This window comes from Salmo trutta, chromosome 8 (genome assembly GCF_901001165.1).
Source record: "Salmo trutta chromosome 8, fSalTru1.1, whole genome shotgun sequence".
Taxonomy (NCBI): Eukaryota; Metazoa; Chordata; class Actinopteri; order Salmoniformes; family Salmonidae; genus Salmo; species Salmo trutta.
The window spans coordinates 1,717,281-1,741,500 of NC_042964.1; the positions used below are offsets into that span (position 1 = coordinate 1,717,281).

General features: G+C 44.9%; 1 protein-coding gene across 7 annotated transcripts in view; it reads right to left on the reverse strand.

Moving 5' to 3' along the window:
* Positions 1 to 23,772, reverse strand: part of LOC115198037 (RING finger protein 175) — a 31,370-nt gene extending 7,598 nt beyond the window's left edge. For 4 of the 7 annotated variants that reach the window (XR_003879155.1, XM_029759702.1, XM_029759699.1 and 1 more), the window contains exons 1-6: positions 23,611 to 23,771; positions 12,892 to 12,929; positions 9,604 to 9,745; positions 9,088 to 9,242; positions 7,802 to 7,909; positions 5,045 to 5,165 (exon numbers count right to left, since the gene is read on the reverse strand). Coding sequence is in view for 6 of the 7 variants with exons in the window: in XM_029759702.1 (XP_029615562.1) it covers positions 5,045 to 5,165; positions 7,802 to 7,909; positions 9,088 to 9,242; positions 9,604 to 9,745; positions 12,892 to 12,929; positions 23,611 to 23,631 (585 nt within the window). In the remaining variant the exon portion in view is untranslated. Of the gene's footprint in view, positions 1 to 5,044; positions 5,166 to 7,801; positions 7,910 to 9,087; positions 9,243 to 9,603; positions 9,746 to 12,891; positions 12,930 to 23,610 lie in introns of all 7 variants that reach the window. The other 3 variants (XM_029759696.1, XM_029759700.1, XM_029759701.1) reach the window with 3 other exon arrangements.
* Positions 23,773 to 24,220: the final 448 nt, after the last annotated feature.

Here is a 24,220-nt window from a genome sequence, read left to right on the forward strand (position 1 = left end):
TGCAACAACAACAACATGTTATAGTACTGCAACAACAACAACATGTTATAGTACTGCAACAACAACAACACGTTATAGTACTGCAACAACAACAACATGTTATAGTACTGCAACAACATGTTATAGTACTGCAACAACAACAACACGTTATAGTACTGCAACAACAACAACAACACGTTATAGTACTGCAACAACAACAACATGTTATAGTACTGCAACAACAACAACATGTTATAGTACTGCAACAACAACAACATGTTATAGTACTGCAACAACAACAACAACAACATGTTATAGTACTGCAACAACAACAACAACGACATGTCATAGTACTGCAACAACAACAACATGTTATAGTACTGCAACAACAACAACATGTTATAGTACTGCACCAACAACATGTTATAGTACTGCAACAACAACAACAACAACACGTTATAGTACTGCAACAACAACAACAAGTTATAGTACTGCAACAACAACAACAACATGTTATAGTACTGCAACAACAACAACAACATGTTATTGTACTGCAACAACAACATGTTATAGTACTGCAACAACAACAACAACATGTTATAGTACTGCAACAACAACAACAACATGTTATAGTACTGCAACAACAACATGTTATAGTACTGCAACAACAACAACAACATGTTATAGTACTGCAACAACAACAACAACATGTTATAGTACTGCAACAACAACAACACGTTATAGTACTGCAACAACAACAACATGTTATAGTACTGCAACAACAACAACATGTTATAGTACTGCAACAACAACAACAACAACATGTTATAGTACTGCAACAACAACAACATGTTATAGTACTGCAATGACAACAGCGTGTTATAGTACTGCAACAACAACAACATGTTATAGTACTGCAACAATAACAACATGTTATAGTACTGCAACAACATGTTATAGTACTGCAACAACAACAACAACATGTTATAGTACTGCAACAACAACAAGTTATAGTACTGCAACAACAACAACAACAACATGTTATAGTACTGCAACAACAAGTTATAGTACTGCAACAACACGTTATAGTACTGCAACAACACATTATAGTACTGCAACAACAACAACAACACATTATAGTACTGCAACAACAACAACGTTATAGTACTGCAACAACAACAACACGTTATAGTACTGCAACAACAACAACAACACGTTATAGTACTGCAACAACAACAACATGTTATAGTACTGCAACAATAACAACATGTTATAGTACTGCAACAATAACAACATGTTATAGTACTGCAACAATAACATGTTATAGTACTGTAACAACAACAACAACATGTTATAGTACTGCAACAATAACAACATGTTATAGTACTGCAACAACAACAACATGTTATAGTACTGCAACAACAACATGTTATAGTACTGCAACAATAACAACATGTTATAGTACTGCAACAATAACAACATGTTATAGTACTGTAACAACAACAACAACATGTTATAGTACTGCAACAATAACAACATGTTATAGTACTGCAACAACAACATGTTATAGTACTGCAACAACAACATGTTATAGTACTGCAACAACAACAACAACATGTTATGGTACTGCAACAACAACAACCTGCTATAGTACTGCAACAACAACAACAACATGTTATAGTACTGCAACAACAACAACATGTTATAGTACTGCAAAAACAACAACAACATGTTATAGTACTGCAACAACAACAACAACATGTTATAGTACTGCAACAACAACAACATGTTATAGTACTGCAACAACAACAACAACATGTTATAGTACTGCAACAACAACAACCTGCTATAGTACTGCAACAACAACAACAACACGTTATAGTACTGCAACAACAACAACACGTTATAGTACTGCAACAACAACAACAACAACACGTTATAGTACTGCAACAACAACAACAACAACAACATGTTAAAGTACTGCAACAACAACAACAACAACAACATGTTATAGTACTGCAACAACAACAACATGTTATAGTACTGCAACAACAACAACATGTTATAGTACTGCAACAACAACAACAACAACAACATGTTATAGTACTGCAACAACAACAACATCTTATAGTACTGCAACAACAACAACAACATGTTATAGTGCTGCAACAACAACAACATGTTATAGTACTGCAACAACAACAACAAGTTATAGTACTGCAACAACAACAACAAGTTATAGTACTGCAACAACAACAACATGTTATAGTACTGCAACAACAACAACAACAACATGTTATAGTACTGCAACAACAACAACAACATGTTATAGTACTGCAACAACAACAACATGTTATAGTACTGCAACAACAACAACAAGTTATAGTACTGCAACAACAACAACAACATGTTATAGTACTGCAACAACAACAACAACAACATGTTATTGTACTGCAACAACAACATGTTATAGTACTGCAACAACAACAACAACATGTTATAGTACTGCAACAACAACAACAACATGTTATAGTACTGCAACAACAACATGTTATAGTACTGCAACAACAACAACAACATGTTATAGTACTGCAACAACATGTTATAGTACTGCAACAACAACAACAACATGTTATAGTACTGCAACAACAACAACAACATGTTATAGTACTGCAACAACAACATGTTATAGTACTGCAACAACAACAACATGTTATAGTACTGCAACGACAACAGCGTGTTATTGTACTGCAACAACAACAACATGTTATAGTACTGCAACAATAACAACATGTTATAGTACTGCAACAACATGTTATAGTACTGCAACAACAACAACAACATGTTATAGTACTGCAACAACTACAAGTTATAGTACTTCAACAACAACAACAACAACATGTTATAGTACTGCAACAACAAGTTATAGTACTGCAACAACACTTTATAGTACTGCAACAACATGTTATAGTACTGCAACAACAACAACACATTATAGTACTGCAACAACAACAACATGTTATAGTACTGCAACAACAACAACACGTTATAGTACTGCAACAACAACAACAACACGTTATAGTACTGCAACAACAACAACATGTTATAGTACTGCAACAATAACAACATGTTATAGTACTGCAACAATAACATGTTATAGTACTGTAACAACAACAACAACATGTTATAGTACTGCAACAATAACATGTTATAGTACTGCAACAACAACATGTTATAGTACTGCAACAACAACATGTTATAGTACTGCAACAACAACAACAACATGTTATGGTACTGCAACAACAACAACCTGCTATAGTACTGCAACAACAACAACAACAACATGTTATAGTACTGCAACAACAACAACATGTTATAGTACTGCAACAACAACAACATGTTATAGTACTGCAACAACAACAACATGTTATAGTACTGCAACAACAACAACAACAACAACATGTTATAGTACTGCAACAACAACAACATGTTATAGTACTGCAACAACAACAACATGTTATAGTACTGCAACAACAACATGTTATAGTACTGCAACAACAACAACAACATGTTATAGTACTGCAACAACAACAACATGTTATAGTACTGCAACAACAACAACAACATGTTATAGTACTGCAACAACAACAACCTGCTATAGTACTGCAACAACAACAACAACACGTTATAGTACTGCAACAACAACAACACGTTATAGTACTGCAACAACAACAACAACAACACGTTATAGTACTGCAACAACAACAACAACCTGTTAAAGTACTGCAACAACAACAACAACATGTTATAGTACTGCAACAACAACAACATGTTATAGTACTGCAACAACAACAACAACATGTTATAGTACTGCAATAACAACAACATGTTATAGTACTGCAACAACAACATGTTATAGTACTGCAACAACAACAACATGTTATAGTACTGCAATAACAACCTGCTATAGTACTGCAACAACAACATGTTATAGTACTGCAAAAACAACAACATGTTATAGTACTGCAACAACAACATGTTATAGTACTGCAACAACAACAACATGTTATAGTACTGCAATAACAACCTGCTATAGTACTGCAACAACAACATGTTATAGTACTGCAAAAACAACAACATGTTAAAGTACTGCAACAACAACATAATATATAATTTGTGGGTAAACTACGGCCCGTGGGAGGTTTGAATTAAACAAAATGATAAAAACCACTACAGGCCACTCTTGAACGCCTAAAAGTAGATATAGAGTATGTAGAAATTACATATATTTATTATATATTTTCAAATAACTGCCCTTTTTCTCGCCCGCAGATTGATTTTTGACAAGGTAGATGTCCCCCCCCACCAATATGTGCGGGGCTCCATTGAATTTTGAAATCACGATTTGGTCCTCGGGCCAAACAAATCGACCCGCCCCTGGACTATATAGTAGTGCAACAAAATTACATCAACAGATACTCTATGTGTATACTGTATACTCTATGTGTATAGTGTATACTCTATGTGTATAGTGTATGTGTATACTGTATGTGTATACTGTATACTCTATGTGTATAGTGTATGTGTATACTGTATGTGTATACTGTATACTCTATGTGTATAGTGTATACTCTATGTGTATAGTGTATACTCTATGTGTATACTGTATACTCTATGTGTATAGTGTATGTGTATACTGTATGTGTATAGTGTATACTCTATGTGTATACTGTATACTCTGTGTATAGTGTATGTGTATAGTGTATGTGTATACTGTATACTCTATGTGTATAGTGTATGTGTATAGTGTATACTCTATGTGTATAGTGTATGTGTATAGTGTATGTGTATAGTGTATACTCTATGTGTATAGTGTATGTGTATAGTGTATAGTGTATGTGTATACTGTATACTCTATGTGTATAGTGTATGTGTATAGTGTATGTGTATAGTGTATACTCTATGTGTATAGTGTATGTGTATAGTGTATAGTGTATACTCTATGTGTATAGTGTATGTGTATACTGTATACTCTATGTGTATAGTGTATGTGTATAGTACTCACCCCTATAGTTGAGGCCATGTAGTCGGAGCATATCTCAGCAAAGTCCCGTCCCATCACTCCATAGTACAGACCATAGAACAGCATGATAACACCCACATCCATAGAGTCCTCAGCCTTGATCCTACAACACAACACAGAGTCCTCAGCCTTGATCCTACAACACAACACAGAGTCCTCAGCCTTGATCCTACAACACAACACAACACAGAGCCCTCAGCCTTGATCCTACAACACAACCATAGAGCCCTCAGCCTTGATCCTACAACACAACACACCCACATCCATAGAGCCCTCAGCCTTGATCCTACAACACAACACAACACAACCATAGAGCCCTCAGCCTTGATCCTACAACACAACACAACACATCCATGGAGCCCTCAGCCTTGATCCTACAACACAACACAACCATAGAGTCTTCAGCCTTGATCCTACAACACAACACAACACATCCATGGAGCCCTCAGCCTTGATCCTACAACACAACACAACCATAGAGCCCTCAGCCTTGATCCTACAACACAACACAACACATCCATGGAGCCCTCAGCCTTGATCCTACAACACAACACAACACAACCATAGAGCCCTCAGCCTTGATCCTACAACACAACACAACACATCCATGGAGCCCTCAGCCTTGATCCTACAACACAACACAACACAACCATAGAGCCCTCAGCCTTGATCCTACAACACAACACAACACATCCATGGAGCCCTCAGCCTTGATCCTACAACACAACACAACACATCCATGGAGCCCTCAGCCTTGATCCTACAACACAACACAACACATCCATGGAGCCCTCAGCCTTGATCGTTAATCGGTTTTGTTCCAAAATGGCACCCATAGGGCTCTGGTCACTCTTTAGGGAATAGGGTGGGTCAGGTGCCGTTTCGGGTGCACGCCAAATCAAGTTTATTTAAAGTGTGTGTGTGTCTCTCTCTCTCTGTGTGTGTGTGTGTGTGTGTGTGTGTGTGTCTCTCTCTCTGCGCGCGTGCGTGTGTGTGTGTGTGTGTGTGGTGTGTGTGTGTGTGTGTGTGTGTGTGTGTGTGTGTGTGTGTGTGTGTGTGTGTGTGTGTGTGTGTGTGTGTGTGTGTGTGTGTGTGTGTGTGTGTGTGTGTTAGGGCTGAGCGATTAAATCGAAATGTTGGTTATTTTTTGTTTTTTTAAACAACTAATTGACCAACATCTGGTTCAACGATTTGAATTCCATTTGGTTAGGTTGTTTTCTGTGAGCTCACATCCTGCCTGAACTGTGTGATGTAGTAGGGAGTTGTAGTTTCTCTAGAGATAAATCAGATCCAGTCTAAACTGTGTGATGTAGTAGGGAGTTGTAGTTTCTCTAGAGATAAATCAGATCCAGTCTGAACTGTGTGATGTAGTAGGGAGTTGTAGTTTCTCTAGAGATAAATCAGATCCAGACTGAACTGTGTGATGTAGTAGGGAGTTGTAGTTTCTCTAGAGATAAATCAGACCCAGTCTGAACTGTGTGATGTAGTAGGGAGTTGTAGTTTCTCTAGAGATAAATCACATCCAGTCTGAACTGTGTGACGTAGTAGAGAGTTGTAGTTTCTCTAGAGATAAATCAGATCCAGCCTGAACTGTGTGATGTAGTAGGGAGTTGTAGTTTCCAACAAGCCAATATTCTACATAGTTTATAGCAGAAATCGTGGTCATTAACTACAACGACCATAATCCATTGCGCACCTACTTGTCCGGTCTGTGTTTTTTTCCCCGCCTGCTACAGAAGAGAGAAGAAAACGAGATCCTGAGGTGATATAGAGAGCAGCCGTTGCCTAGCAACATCGCTACCTGAAAATACATAATCTATGGTATTCAGCAGTCATAAAACCTTATTTACTTTTGATAAGGGAATTTATATGTTTAAAAAGGTAATGACTAAACAATTCCACCCTGAAACGTAATTATGACATTATGTAACATATATATGGGGAAGGATACAATCTATCTACTGTTTGCGTGTCTGTATGTGCGTAGGCTATCTACTGTTTGCGTGTCTGTATGTGCGTAGGCTATCTACTGTTTGCGTGTCTGTATGTGCGTAGGCTATCTACTGTTTGCGTGTCTGTATGTGCGTAGGCCATCTACTGTTTGCGTGTCTGTATGTGCGTAGGCCATCTACTGTTTGCGTGTCTGTATGTGCGTAGGCCATCTACTGTTTGCGTGTCTGTATGTGCGTAGGCCATCTACTGTTTGCGTGTCTGTATGTGCGTAGGCCATCTACTGTTTGTGTGTCTGTATGTGCGTAAGTAGGGAGTTATAAAATGACATGTTCTTTGTATAATGGACTTCAGAACGTTCTCGTGAATAAACTGTAACAAACCTTTTGCATAAACTGAGTCTTTGCCTAATTATTATTAAACTCAGGGTCTTACAAACCTCGGGGATTAGTCAAAGCTTAAATAATTGTTAGTTATTATCATTTGGGATTGAAAATTCTCGTGACAACTTGGTAGAACTTCTAAAATCGTGATTTTAGAAAAGTAATGTGAATAAGTGATCAGAATAGAAGTAATGGGCAGTGACTAGTAATCAGGGGACTTGTATTGTTTTATTCTGTGTCGTTACAGCCTTCAATCCACATAATAGTGCATTTATTTAGTGAATAGTACATTTATAAATCTTCGAAACCTAAAATCCATGATAATGTTTTTTATAGCCGAAGTGAAACGGCCTCAAAAAGCTGTGAATCGCTCAGGAACAGTGTTGGGTGCCGATTTAACACTCACCTGAAGAAGACGTTAAAGCCAAACATTGTGAACATGATGGTCAGGTATCCAATCACTCCCACCGCATAGCTCAGCTTATAGATCAACAGAAACCATTTATACACCATCCTGAAACACACACACACACACACACACACACACACACACACACACACACACACACACACACACACACACACACACACACACACACACACACACACACACACACAGTTAATAACCTCTCCTTCACCCCCCCCCCCAGCGTACCGTGGTGTCTGACAGGACAGTGGTTAACCCCCCCCCAGTGTACCGTGGTGTCTGACAGGACAGTGGTTACCCCCCCCCCCCCCCCCAGCGTACCGTGGTGTCTGACAGGACAGTGGTTAACCCCCCCAGCGTACCGTGGTGTCTGACAGGACAGCGGTTACCCCCCCTCCCCCCAAGCGTACCGTGGTGTCTGACAGGACAGCGGTTACCCCCCCCCCCAGCGTACCGTGGTGTCTGACAGGACAGCGGTTACCCCCCTCCCCCAGCGTACCGTGGTGTCCGGCAGGACAGTGGTTACCCCCAGCGTACCGTGGTGTCTGACAGGACAGCGGTTACCCCCCCAGTGTATCGTGGTGTCTGACAGGACAGCGGTTACCCCCCTAGCGTACCGTGGTGTCTGACAGGACAGCGGTTACCCCCCCTAGCGTACCGTGGTGTCCGGCAGGACAGCGGTTACCCCCCCTAGCGTACCGTGGTGTCTGACAGGACAACGGTTACCCCCCTAGCTTCCCGTGGTGTCCGGCAGGACAGCGGTTACCCCCCCTAGCTTCCCGTGGTGTCCGGCAGGACAGCGGTTACCCCCCCTAGCTTCCCGTGGTGTCCGGCAGGACAATGGTTACCCCCCTAGCGTACCGTGGTGTCCGGCAGGACAGCGGTTACCTCCCCTAGCTTCCCGTGGGGTCCGGCAGGACAGTGGTTACCCCCCCTAGCGTACCGTAGTGTCCGGCAGGACAGCGGTTACCCCCCTAGCTTCCCGTGGTGTCTGACAGGACAGCGGTTACCCCCCCCAGCGTACCGTGGTGTCTGACAGGACAGCGGTTACCCCCCCAGTGTACCGTGGTGTCTGGCAGGACAGCGGTTACCCCTAGCGTACCGTGGTGTCCGGCAGGACAGCGGTTACCCCCTTAGCGTACCGTGGTGTCCGGCAGGACAGCGGTTACCCCCCCTAGCGTACCGTGGTGTCCGGCAGGACAGCGGTTACCCCCCCTAGCGTACCGTGGTGTCCGGCAGGACAGCGGTTACCCCCCCTAGCGTACCGTGGGGTCCGACAGGACAGCGGTTTGCGTGTAGCTCTGAAGACGACATAGCTGGTGATGACAGAGAACATTCCCCACATGGACAGAAACCTCCACCAGTACAACTTCATAGTGAAATACAGAGGAACCACCCACATCTGGAGCAGGGTTACCAACTGGGGAGAGAGGAGAGAGAGAGGGGGGAGAGGGGGAGAGAGAGACAGAGAGAGAAGGGAGAGAGAGGGGGGAGAGGGGGAGAGAGAGGGGGAGAGAGAGAGGGAGAGAGAATGGAGAGAGAGAGAGAGAGGGGGAGAGAGAGAAGGGGAGAGAGAGAGAGAGACATAGAGAGAGGTCAGGTGTGTGTCGGTGTGTGTGTGTGTGTGTGTGTGTGTGTGTGTGTGTGTGTGTCTTTAATAACATACACATTTCTAGCGGATATTTCTGGATGGGGCAAATCAGTCATACACATTGCCTGGCTCCTGTAACCCACCATTTTGGATCCAACCCACCCAGCCAGTCGCCGGCTGCTGTACTCACATTGTATGAGCGGTTGTGCCGCTGCTTCCACTGTACCAGTACGATCTGAGCCACCACTAGCGTAGCGATGAGGATGAGCACCATCTCTGCATGCATGGCCTCATGGCCCCGGTGCTTCACGTGCAGACGCTCATGCTGGACTCTGGGGGAGAGAGAGAGAGAGAGAGAGAGAGAGAGAGAGAGAAAGAGAGAGAGAGAGAGAGAGAGAGAGAGAGAGAGAGAGAGAGAGAGAGAGAGAGAGAGAGAGAGAGAGAGAGAGAGAGAGAGAGAGAGAGAGAGAGAGAGAGAGAGAGAGAGAGAGAGAGAGAGAGAGAGAGAGAGAGAGAGAGAGAGAGAGGAAGGAAGGGGGAGGAGAGAGAGAGAGAGAGGGGGGAGAGAGAAAGATAGAGGGGGAGGAGAGAGAGAGAGAGGGAGGGGGGGAGGAGAGAGAGAGGGGGAGAGAGAGAGAGGGGGGGAGGAGAGAGACAGAGAGAGAGACAGAGAGAGAGAGGGGAGGAGAGAGAGCCAGAGACAGCGAGCGAGAGAGAGAGAGAGAGAGAGAGAGAGAGGGGGGGAGAGAGAGAGAGAGAGAGGGAGGGGGGGAGGAGAGAGAGAGAGATAGAGAGAGAGAGAGATAGAGGTCTAAAAGGTGCCATGATGAATCTCTCTAGAATGAGAGCAGTGTCAAAAATAACTTCCATGAGCCTCTCTGAGCTGTAGCCTTGTGGGACACTGACAATAGTCAGATACCGGGACGTCGATGACTACTCCCAGAATTCACTACAGTACCAGACATATACAGTGGATTCAGGCAGTATTCAGACCCCTGGACTTTTCCCACATTTTCTTACATCACAGCCTTATTAAAAACAATTATTAAATTATTTTTCCTCATCAGTCCACACACAATACCCCATAATGACATCACAATACCCCATAATGACATCACAATGCCCCATAACGACATCACAATGCCCCATAACGACATCACAATGCCCCATAACGACATCACAATACCCCATAACGACATCACAATACCCCATAACGACATCACAATACCCCATAACGACATCACAATACCCCATAATGACATCACAATACCCCATCACAATACCCCATAATGAAAAAAAAAAAACATAAGTATTCAGACCCTTTGCTATGAGACTCTAAATTGAGCTCAGGTGCATCCTGTTTCCATTGATCATCCTTGAGATGTTTCTACAACTTGATTGGAGTCCACCTGTGGTAAAATCAATTGATTGGACATGATTTGGAAAGGCACACACCTGTCTATATAAGGTCCCACAGTTGACAGTGCATGTCAGAGCAAAAACCAAGCCATGAGGTCAAAGGAATTGTCTGTAGAGCTCAGAGACAGGACTGTGTCGAGGCACAGATCTGGGGAGGGGTACTAAAAACATTCTGCAGCATTGAACGTCCCCAAGAACACAGTGGCCTCCATCATTCTTAAATGGAAGAAGTTTGGAACCACCAAGACTCTTCCTAGAGCTGGCCACCCGGCCAAACTGAGCAATCTGGAGAGAAGGGCCTTGGTCAGGGAGGTGACCAAGAACCCGATGGTCACTCTGACAGAGCTCCAGAGTTCCTCTGTGGAGGTGGGAGAACCTTCCAGAAGGGCAATCATCTCTGCAGCACTCCACCAATCAGGCCTTTATGGTAGAGTGGCCAGACGGAAGCCACTCCTCAGTAAAAGGCACATGACAGCCCGCTTGGTGTTTGCCAAAAGGCACCTAAAGACTGAAACCATGAGAAACAAGATTCTCTGGTCTGATGAAACCAATATTGAACTCTTTGACCTGAATGCCAAGCGTCACGTCTGGAGGAAACCTGGCACCATCCCTACGGTGAAGCATGGTGGTGGCAGCATCATGCTGTGGGGATGTTTTTCAGCTGCAGGGACTGAGAGACTAGTCAGGATCCAGGGAAAGATTAACAGAGCAAAGTACAGAGAGATCCTTGATGAAAACCTGCTCCAGAGTGCTCAGGACCTCAGACTGGGGCGAAGGTTCACCTTCCAACAGGACAATGACCCTGAACACACAGTCAAGACAACGCAGGAGTGGCTTCGGGACAAGTCTCTGAATGTCCTTCAGTGGCCCAGCGAGAGCCTGGACTTGAACCCGATCGAACATCTCTTGGAGAGACCTGAAAATAGCTGTGCAGCGACGCTCCCCATCCAACCTGACAGAGTTCATTGTTCCCTCTACCCTTACCAGTCTCCCGGTCCCTGCCGCTGAAAAGCATCCCCATAGCATGACGCTGCCACCACCATGCTTCATGGTAGGGACGGTGTTAAACGGGTGATAAGCTGTGTCTGGTTTTACTCCAGACATAGGGCTTCATATTCAGGCCAAGTAGTTCACTTTTTATTGTCTCATCAGACCACAGAATATTTGACCTTATGACCTCAGTCTTTCATGTGCTGTTTTTCTCAGGAGTGGCTATAGTCTGACCACTCTCCCATAAAGCCCACTGGTGAAGAGCTGGCAGGTTCTCCCATCTCAGCCAAGGAACTCTGTAGTTCTGTCACAGTGGTCACCTCCCTGACCAAGGTCATTCTTGCCCGGGTTGTTCAGTTTGGTGGGACGGCCAGCTCTAGGCAGAGTCTGGGTAGTTCCATATTTTTCCCCATTTCCCAATGATAGAAACTTTCAACACTCTAGAAATTGTTTTATACCCTTCCCCAGATATAGAATTATGATGAGGCAGAGGTTATATCTGAGATCTACAGACAGTTCCTTGGACTTCATGGTATAGTTTCTGCACTGTCAACTGTGGGACCTTTATATAGACAGGTGTGTTTCTTCAAAATAATTTCCAAACAATTGAATTGGCCACAGGAGGACTCAAATCTAGTTGCAGTGACATCTCAAGGATGATCAGAGGAGATCGGATGCACCTGAGCGCCATTTGGAGTGTCATAGCAAAGGGGTGTGAATACTTACGTAAATTAGATGTTTCCCCATTTTCAATACATTTGAACACATTTCTAAAAACATGTTTTCACTTTGTCATTATGGGGTATTGTGATGTCATTATGGGATATTGTGATGTCATTATGGGGTATTGTGATGTCATTATGGGGTATTGTGATGTCATTATGGGGTATTGTGATGTCATTATGGGGTATTGTGATGTCATTATGAGGTATTGTGTGTATATGGGTGAGCGAAAACAAAGAATTTAATCCATTGTGAATTCAGTCTGTAACACAACAAAATGTGGAATAAGTCAAGGGGTATGAATACTTTCTCACTGTCCAATTACTGGTTCTAAATGAGGACTTACTTCCAATTCTCCCTGTGAGTCATTTTCAGGAGATCCCCCTAGAAGAGAGAGAGAGAGGGAGAGAGGGGTGGAGGGAGAGAGAGAGAGGGAGAGAGAGAGAGGGAGGAGGGAGAGAGGGGTGGAGAGAGAGAGAGAGAGAGAGAGAGAGAGAGAGAGAGAGAGAGAGAGAGGGATAGAGAGAGAGTTCTATTAGAACACACCAAAAACTACACTTATCTAGGACTAAATATCAGCAACACAGGAAGCTTTCACATGGCTGTGAACGAGCTGAGAGACAAAGCAAGAAGAGCATTCTATAACATTAAAAGGAACATTATAATCGAAATTCCAATTAGAATCTGGCTCAAAATGTTCCAATCGGTTATAGAACCAGTTTCTCTATATAGCAGTGAAGAATGGGGTCCGCTCTCTAATAATGAATTCACCAAATGGGAAAAACATCCAATCGAAATACTGCATGCAGAGTTTTGCAAGACCGTATTGCAAGTGCAAAGAAAAAAATAGAGCACGTAGAACAGAAGTGGGCCGATACCTCCTCCTCATTCAAATAGAACAAAGAGACATCACATTTTACAGCCGTCTAAAAACAAGTGACCCCAAAACATTCCATCACACAGCTCTACAATGTCAAGAGATGAAACAAGAGTCCACTCAGCCAGCTGGTTCTGAGGCTCAGTTCACAAACCCAAACCAATCCCATACAACCTCAGGACAGCAGTCAGCCAGCTGGTTCTGAGGCTCAGTTCACTAACCCAAACCAACCCCATACAGCCTCAGGACAGCAGTCAGCCAGCTGGTTCTGAGGCTCAGTTCACTAACCCAAACCAACCCCATACAGCCTCAGGACAGCAGTCAGCCAGCTGGTTCTGAGGCTCAGTTCACTAACCCAAACCAACCCCATAGAGTCTCAGGACAGCAGTCAGCCAGCTGGTTCTGAGGCTCAGTTCACTAACCCAAACCAACCCCATAGAGTCTCAGGACAGCAGTCAGCCAGCTGGTTCTGAGGCTCAGTTCACTAACCCAAACCAACCCCATAGAGTCTCAGGACAGCAGTCAGCCAGCTGGTTCTGATGCTCAGTTCACCAACCCAAACCAATCCCATAGAGCCTCAGGACAGCAGTCAGCCAGCTGGTTCTGATGCTCAGTTCACCAACCCAAACCAATCCCATAGAGCCTCAGGACAGCACTCAGAAAATCTGGCCCAACCAAATCAGCACAAAACAAAAAGAAAAATATATCACCTATTGGAAAGACACCACAAAAATCAAAGTAAACTTCAATGCTATTTGTCTCTAAACAGACAGTACTTGGTGGCAGACTGTCTGACCACTGTGACTGATAGAAAACTGAGGAAAACACTGACTAGGTACAGACTCAGTTAACACAGTCTGGCTATAGAGACCAGTCGTCACAGACAAACCTGGCTGCCCAGAGAGGACAGTCTGGCTGCCCAGAGAGGACAGTCTGGCTATAGAGAGAGGACAGTCTGGCTGCCCAGAGAGGACAGTCTGGCTATAGAGACCGGTCATCACAGACAAACCTGGCTGCCCAGAGAGGACAGTCTGGCTGCCCAGAGAGGACAGTCTGGCTGCCCAGAGAGGACAGTCTGGCTGCCCAGAGAGGACAGTCTGGCTATAGAGAGAGGACAGTCTGGCTGCCCAGAGAGGACAGTCTGGCTATAGAGACTGGTCATCACAGACAAACCTGGCTGCCCAGAGAGGACAGTCTGGCTGCCCAGAGAGGACAGTCTGGCTGCCCAGAGAGGACAGTCTGGCTATAGAGAGAGGACAGTCTGGCTGCCCAGAGAGGACAGTCTGGCTATAGAGACTGGTCATCACAGACAAACCTGGCTGCCCAGAGAGGACAGTCTGGCTGCCCAGAGAGGACAGTCTGGCTGCCCAGAGAGGACAGTCTGGCTGCCCAGAGAGGACAGTCTGGCTGCCCAGAGAGGACAGTCTGGCTGCCCAGAGAGGACAGTCTGGCTATAGAGACCGGTCGTCACAGACAAACCTGGCTGTCCAGAGAGGACAGTCTGGCTATAGAGACTGGTCGTCACAGACAAACCTGGCTGCCCAGAGAGGACAGTCTGGCTATAGAGACAGGTCGTCACAGACAAACCTGGCTGCCCAGAGAGGACAGTCTGGCTATAGAGACTGGTCGTCACAGACAAACCTGGCTGCCCAGAGAGGACAGTCTGGCTGCCCAGAGAGGACAGTCTGGCTGCCCAGAGAGGACAGTCTGGCTGCCCAGAGAGGACAGTCTGGCTGCCCAGAGAGGACAGTCTGGCTGCCCAGAGAGGACAGTCTGGCTGCCCAGAGAGGACAGTCTGGCTATAGAGACCGGTCGTCACAGACAAACCTGGCTGTCCAGAGAGGACAGTCTGGCTGCCCAGAGAAGACAGTCTGGCTGCCCAGAGAGGACAGTCTGGCTATAGAGACCGGTCATCACAGACAAACCTGGCTGCCCAGAGAGGACAGTCTGGCTGCCCAGAGAGGACAGTCTGGCTGCCCAGAGAGGACAGTCTGGCTGCCCAGAGAGGACAGTCTGGCTGCCCAGAGAGGACAGTCTGGCTATAGAGACCGGTCGTCACAGACAAACCTGGCTGTCCAGAGAGGACAGTCTGGCTGCCCAGAGAAGACAGTCTGGCTGCCCAGAGAGGACAGTCTGGCTATAGAGACCGGTCGTCACAGACAAACCTGGCTGTCCAGAGAGGACAGTCTGGCTGCCCAGAGAGGACAGTCTGGCTGCCCAGAGAGGACAGTCTGGCTGCCCAGAGAGGACAGTCTGGCTGCCCAGAGAGGACAGTCTGCCTATAGAGACCGGTCGTCACAGACAAACCTGGCTGTCCAGAGAGGACAGTCTGGCTGCCCAGAGGACAGTCTGGCTGCCCAGAGAGGACAGTCTGGCTATAGAGACCGGTCGTCACAGACAAACCTGGCTGCCCAGAGAGGACAGTCTGGCTATAGAGACCGGTCGTCACAGACAAACCTGGCTGCTCAGAGAGGACAGTCTGGCTATAGAGACCGGTCGTCACAGACACACCTGGCTGCCCAGAGAGGACAGTCTGGCTGCCCAGAGAGGACAGTCTGGCTGCCCAGAGAGGACAGTCTGGCTGCCCAGAGAGGACAGTCTGGCTGCCCAGAGAGGACAGTCTGGCTGCCCAGAGAGGACAGTCTGGCTATAGAGACCGGTCATCACAGACAAACCTGGCTGCCCAGAGAGGACAGGCTGTGTTCACTCTGCTCCAGGGGAGAGGTAGAGACAGAGCTACATTTCCTATAACACTGTGACAAATACTCAGACCTAAGAGAATATTTCTTTCCCCAAATTATAATTCAATACAAACATTTTCAAACTATAAAAGATTAAGAAAAAATATAATATTTATTGGGTGAAAAACCAAAATGTGCAGTTTTGTCAGCCAAATATGTGTCCTCCTGCCACAACCTGAGGGACAGACAGATATGTGTCCTCCTGCTACAACCTGAGGGACAGCCAGATATGGGTCCTCCTGCTACAACCTGAGGGACAGCCAGATATGTCCTCCTGCTACAACCTGAGGGACAGCCAGATATGTGTCCCCCTGCCACAACCTGAGGGACAGCCAGATATGTGTCCCCCTGCCACAACCTGAGGGACAGCCAGATATGTCCTCCTGCCACAACCTGAGGGACAGCCAAATATGTGTCCTCCTACCACAACCTGAGGGACAGCCAGATATGGGTCCTCCTGCCACAACCTGAGGGACAGACAGATATGTGTCCTCCTACCACAACCTGAGGGACAGACAGATATGTGTCCCCCTGCCACAACCTGAGGGACAGACAGATATGTGTCCTCCTGCTACAACCTGAGGGACAGACAGATATGTGTCCTCCTACCACAACCTGAGGGACAGCCAAATATGTGTCCTCCTGCCACAACCTGAGGGACAGCCAAATATGTGTCCTCCTGTCTCAACCTGAGGGACAGCCAGATATGTGTCCTCCTGCTACAACCTGAGGGACAGCCAAATATGTGTCCTCCTACCACAACCTGAGGGACAGCCAGATATGTCCTCCTGCTACAACCTGAGGGACAGCCAGATATGTGTCCCCCTGCCACAACCTGAGGGACAGCCAGATATGTGTCCCCCTGCCACAACCTGAGGGACAGCCAGATATGTCCTCCTGCCACAACCTGAGGGACAGCCAGATATGTGTCCTCCTACCACAACCTGAAGGACAGCCAGATATGTCCTCCTACCACAACCTGAGGGACAGCCAGATATGTGTCCTCCTGCTACAACCTGAGGGACAGCCAGATATGTGTCCTCCTGCTACAACCTGAGGGACAGACAGATATGTGTCCTCCTACCACAACCTGAGGGACAGCCAGATATGTGTCCTCCTACCACAACCTGAGGGACAGCCAGATATGTGTCCTCCTGTGGCAACCTGAGGGACAGCCAGATATGTGTCCTCCTGCCACAACCTGAGGGACAGCCAGATATGTGTCCTCCTACCACAACCTGAGGGACAGCCAGATATGTGTCCTCCTACCACAACCTGAGGGACAGCCAGATATGTGTCCTCCTACCACAACCTGAGGGACAGCCAGATATGTCCTCCTACCACAACCTGAGGGACAGCCAGATATGTGTCCTCCTACCACAACCTGAGGGACAGACAGATATGTGTCCTCCTACCACAACCTGAGGGACAGCCAGATATGTGTCCTCCTACCACAACCTGAGGGACAGCCAGATATGTGTCCTCCTGTGACAACCTGAGGGACAGCCAGATATGTGTCCTCCTGCCACAACCTGAGGGACAGCCAGATATGTGTCCTCCTACCACAACCTGAGGGACAGCCAGATATGTGTCCTCCTACCACAACCTGAGGGACAGCCAGATATGTGTCCTCCTACCACAACCTGAGGGACAGCCAGATATGTCCTCCTGCCACAACCTAGAATAATAGTAGAGAGAATGATTTATTTCAGCTTTTATTTCTTTCATTACATTCCCAGTGGGTCAGAAGTTTTCATACACTCAATTAGTATTTAGTAGCATTGCCTTTAAATTGTTTAACTTGGGTCAAACATTTTGGGTAGCCTTCCACAAGCTTCCCACAATAAGTTGGGTGAATTTTGGCCCATTCCTCCTGACAGAGCTGGTGTAACTGAGTCAAGTTTGTAGGCCTCCTTGCTCACACAGGCTTTTTCAGTTCTGCCCACAAATTTTCTATAGGATTGAGGTCAGGGATTTGTGATGGCCACTCCAATACCTTGACTTTGTTGTCCTTAAGCCATTTTGCCACAACTTTAGAAGTATGCTTGGGGTCATTGTCTATTTGGAAGACGCATTGGCGACCAAGCTTTAACTTCCTGACTGATGTCTTGAGATGTTGCTTCAATATATCCACATCATTTTCCTCCCTCATGATGCCATCTATTTTGTGAAGTGCACCAGTCCCACCTGCAGCAAAGCACCTCCACAACATGATGCTGCCACCCCCGTGCTTCACGGTTGGGATGGTGTTCTTCGGCTTGCAAGCCTCCCCCTTTTTCCTCCAAACATAACGATGGTCATTATGGCCAAACAGTTCTGTGTGTTTCATCAAACCAGACGACATTTCTCCAAAAAGTACGATCTTTGTCCCCATGTGCAGTTGCAAACCGTAGTCTAGCTTTTCTATGGCGGTTTTGGAGCAGTGGCTTCTTCCTTGCTGAGCGGCCTTTCAGGTTATGTTGATATAGGACTCGTTTTACTGTGGATATAGATACTTTTGTACCTGTTTCCTCCATCTTTACAAGGTCCTTTGCTGTTGTTCTGGAATTGATTTGCACTTTTCGCACCAAAGTACGTTCATCTCTAGGAGACAGAACGTGTCTCCTTCCTGAGCGGTATGACGGCTGCGTGGTCCCATGGTGTTTATACTTGCGTACTATTGTTTGTACAGATGAACTTGGTACCTTCAGGCATTTGGAAATTGCTCCCAAGGATGAACCAGACTTGTGGAGGTCAACTATTTTTTTCCTGAGGTCTTGACTGATTTCTTTTGATTTTCCCATGATGTCAAGCAAAGAGGCACTGAGTTTGAAGGTAAGCCTTGAAATACATCCACAGGTACACCTCCAATTGACTCAAATTATGTTAGTTAGCCTATCAGAAGCTTCTAAAGCCATGACATCATTATCTGGAATTTTCCAAGCTGTTTAAAGGCCCAGTCAACTTAGTGTATGTAAACTTCTGACCCACTGGAATTGTGATACAGTGAATTTTAAGTGAAATAATCTGTCTGTAAACAATTGTTGGAAAAATTACTTGCGTCATGCACACAGTAGATGTCCTAACTGACTTGCCAAAACTATAGTTTGTTGACAAGACATTTGTGGAGTGGTTGAAAACCGAGTTTTAATGACCCCAACCTAAGTGTATGTAAACTTCCAACTTCAACTATACATAGAGATGAACCTGGAGAAGAGTCCGCTAAGCAAGCTGGTCCTGGGGCTCTGTTCACAAACACAAACACACCCCACAGAACCCCAGGACAGCAACACAATTAGACCCAACCAAGTCATGAGAAAACAAAAAGATAATTACTTGACACATTGGAAAGAATTAACAAAAAAACAGAGCAAACTAGAATGCTATTTGTCCCTAAACAGAGAGTACATACTGGCAGAATACCTGACCACTGTGACTGACCCAAACTTAAGGAAAGCTTTGACTATGTACAGACTCAGTGAGCATAGCCTTGCTATTGAGAAAGACCACCATAGGCAGACCTGGCTCTCAAGAGAAGACAGGCTATGTGCAACACTGCCCACAAAATGAGGTGGAAACTGAGCTGTACTTCCTAACCTTTTGCCAAATGTCAAATCAAATTTTATTCGTCACATGCGCAGAACACAACAGGTGTAGACCTTACAGTGAAATGCTTACTTACAAGCCCTTAATCAACAATGCAATTTAAAAAAATACGGATAAGAATAAGAAATAAAAGTAACAAGTAATTAAAGAGCAGCAATAAAATAACAATAGTGAGACTATATACAGGGGGTACCGGTACAGAGTCAATGTGGAGGCTATATACAGGGGGTACCGGTACAGAGTCAATGTGGAGGCTATATACAGGGGGTACCGGTACAGAGTCAATGTGGAGGCTATATACAGGGTATTACGGTACAGAGTCAATGTGGAGGCTATATACAGGGGGGTACCGGTACAGAGTCAATGTGGAGACTATATACAGGGGGTACCGGTACAGAGTCAATGTGGAGGCTATATACAGGGGGTACCGGTACAGAGTCAATGTGGAGGCTATATACAGGGTATTACGGTACAGAGTCAATGTGGAGGCTATATACAGGGGGTACCGGTACAGAGTCAATGTGGAGACTATATACAGGGGGTACCGGTACAGAGTCAATGTGGAGGCTATATACAGGGGGTACCGGTACAGAGTCAATGTGGAGGCTATATACAGGGGGTACCAGTACAGAGTCAATGTGGAGGTTATATACAGGGGGTACCGGTACAGAGTCAATGTGGAGGCTATATACAGGGGGTACCAGTACAGAGTCAATGTGGAGGTTATATACAGGGGGTACCGGTACAGAGTCAATGTGGAGGCTATATACACGGGGTACCGGTACAGAGTCAATGTGGAGGCTATATACAGGGGGTACCGGTACAGAGTCAATGTGGAGGCTATATACAGGGGGTACCGGTACAGAGTCAATGTGGAGGCTATATACAGGGGGTACCGGTACAGAGTCAATGTGGAGGCTATATACAGGAAGTACCGGTACAGAGTCAATGTGGAGACTATATACAGGGGGTACCGGTACAGAGTCAATGTGGAGGCTATATACAGGGGGTACTGGTACAGAGTCAATGTGGAGGCTATATACAGGGTGTTACAGTACAGAGTCAATGTGGAGACTATATACAGGGGGACCGGTACAGAGTCAATGTGGAGGCTATATACAGGGGGTACCGGTACAGAGTCAATGTGGAGGCTATATACAGGGGGTACCGGTACAGAGTCAATGTGGAGGCTATATACAGGGGGTACCGGTACAGAGTCAATGTGGAGGCTATATACAGGGGGTACCGGTACAGAGTCAATGTGAGGCTATATACAGGGGGTACCGGTACAGAGTCAATGTGGAGGCTATATACAGGGGGTACCGGTACAGAGTCAATGTGGAGGCTATATACAGGGGGTACCGGTACAGAGTCAATGTGGAGGCTATATACAGGGGGTACCGGTACAGAGTCAATGTGGAGGCTATATACAGGAAGTACCGGTACAGAGTCAATGTGGAGGCTATATACAGGGTGTTACGGTACAGAGTCAATGTGGAGGCTATATACAGGGGGTACCAGTACAGAGTCAATGTGGAGGCTATATACAGGGGTACTGGTACAGAGTCAATGTGGAGGCTATATACAGAGGGTACCAGTACAGAGTCAATGTGGAGGCTATATACAGGGGGTACCGGTACAGAGTCAATGTGGAGACTTTATATAGGGTGTTACGGTACAGAGTCAATGTGGAGACTATATACAGGGGGTACCGGTACAGAGTCAATGTGGAGGCTATATACAGGGGGTACTGGTACAGAGTCAATGTGGAGACTATATACAGGGTGTTACGGTACAGAGTCAATGTGGAGGCTATATACAGGGGGTACCGGTACAGAGTCAATGTGGAGGCTATATACAGGGGGTACCGGTACAGAGTCAATGTGGAGGCTATATACAGGGTATTACGGTATAGAGTCAATGTGGAGGCTATATACAGGGGGTACCGGTACAGAGTCAATGTGGAGACTTTATACAGGGTGTTACGGTACAGAGTCAATGTGGAGGCTATATACAGGGGGTACCGGTACAGAGTCAATGTGGAGGCTATATACAGGGGGTACTGGTACAGAGTCAATGTGGAGGCTATATACAGGGGGTACCGGTACAGAGTCAATGTGCGGGGGCACCGGTTAGTTGAGGTAATACGTACACGAAGGTAGAGTCATTAAAGTGATGATAGATGATAAGAGAGTAGCAGCGCTGTAAAAAAAAGGGGGGAGCAATGCAAATAGTCTGGGTAGCCATTTGACTAGATGTTCAGCAGTCTTATGGCTTGGGGGGGTAGAAGCTGTTTAGAAGCCTCTTGGACCTAGTCTTGGTGCTCCGGTACCGCTTGCCCTGCGGTAGCAGAGAGAACAGACTATGACTAGGGTGGCTGGAGTCTTTGACAATTTTTTGGGCCTTCGTCTGACACCGCCTGGTATAGAGGTCCTGGATGGCAGGAAGCTTGACCCCAGTGATGTACTGGGCCAACGTACTACCCCCTGTAGTGCCTTGTGGTTGGAGGCCGAGCAGTTACCATACCAGGCAGTGATGCAACCAGTCAGGATGCTCTCGATGGTGCAGCTGTAGAACCTTTAGAGGATCTGAGGACCCATGCCAAATCTTTTCAGTCTCCTGAGGGGGAAAAGGTTTTGTCGTGCCCTCTTCAAATGTATGACCATATTAGAGACACATATTTCCCTCAGATTACACAGATCCACAAAGAATTCAAAAACAAATCCAATTTTGATAAACTCCCATATCTACTGGGTGAAATACCACAGTGTGACATCACAGCAGCAAGATGTGTGACCTGTTGCCACAAGAAAAGGGCAACCAGTGAAGAACAAACACCATTGTAAATACAACCCATATTTATGTTTATTTATTTTATCTTTTGTACTTTAACTATTTCTACATCATTACAACACTGAATATAGACATAATATGACATTTGAAATGTCTTTATTCTTTTGGAACTTCTGTGAGTGTAATGTTTACTGTTCATTTTTATTGTTTATTTCACTTTTATTTATTATCTATTTCACTTGCTTTGGCAACGTAAACATACGTTTCCCCATGCCAATAAAGGCTTTAAATCGAAATTTAATTGAGATGAAAAGAGAGAAGAGAGAGAGAGAAGAGAGAATACAGGGGCGTATTCATTACGGAAACTGTTTACCAAACGGAAGCAAACAGAGAAAAAAACGTGAGTGTCTATTGGACAAAATTCAACTAGGTCCCGCCCCATTACGTTCTGTTTGCTTCCCGTTTAAAAGAAACGTTTGTATTGTTGTTGTTGTTGCTACAGAACCGGCGTAATGAATACACCCCAGATCTAATACATTTCTTAGCGAAAAGTGTCTCATTCATAGTAACGTTACACGGTTAGTCTACACTTGATCTAGCTAACTTTACAAAAAAAAAAAAAAAAAAAATAGCCAACGTTAACCTAGATGATGTGTTGATTATAAAATGTCTACAATAGCGTTGGATCTAAAAAAAATAATAATAAAAAAAAATAATAATAAAAAAAAAAATCATATGATTAACGTTACTAGGCTATGTAGCTATCAAAGCAAAACCGTGTGGAGAAAAAAAAGAGGAGCCTGTTTTAGTAGAATAATCTAGTTTGCTATTTAACTCGGTGATACTGAGGTAATATCACAAATCTACCTAGATATTTTCAGGTTAAAAAACACACAACGAAAACCGCTAGAGCTAACGTTAGCTAGCTAGCTAGCATTTAGCTTACAACCACGTTAAGCATGCTGTCAATTCACCTCGATTATAACGTACGCATAACGTTCATTGGTAGCTATAACTAGCAATAAAGACAGGCCGTTGTAAAGCAGTAGATGACAATTATAAGCTTTACCTGGGGTTGCACTCCAGTCATATGTCCTGTTGTTATTGTAGCTAACTAGCTAGCCGGTTGGCTAAAGACAGCTAAACACCGGCCCCAACACACACTGACAGCTGCGCTGACAACGTAGCAATTACACTTAAAAAACTTCGTAGTTTACGTAAAACAGCCTCACAGAAAAGCGTTTAATTTATTTTTATTTTTTTTAAGTGCTTGATCGATTTGTTTTTTAATTGTATTTAACTTTTATTTAATTTGGCAAGTCAGTTAAAGAACAAATTCTTATTTTACAATGACATTCCAAAAAGGCCTCCTGTGGGGATATATAGGACAAAACACACTTCACGACAAGAGAGACACCACATAAAGAGAGACCTAAGACGATAACACAGCATGGTAGCAACACAACATGACAACACAGCATGGTAGCAACACAACATGACAACACAGCATGGTAGCAACACAACATGACAACACAGCATGGTAGCAACACAACATGACAACACAGCATGGTAGCAACACAACATGACAACACAGCATGGTAGCAACACAACATGACAATACAGCATGGTAGCAACACAACATGACAATACAGCATGGTAGCAACACATGACAACACAAC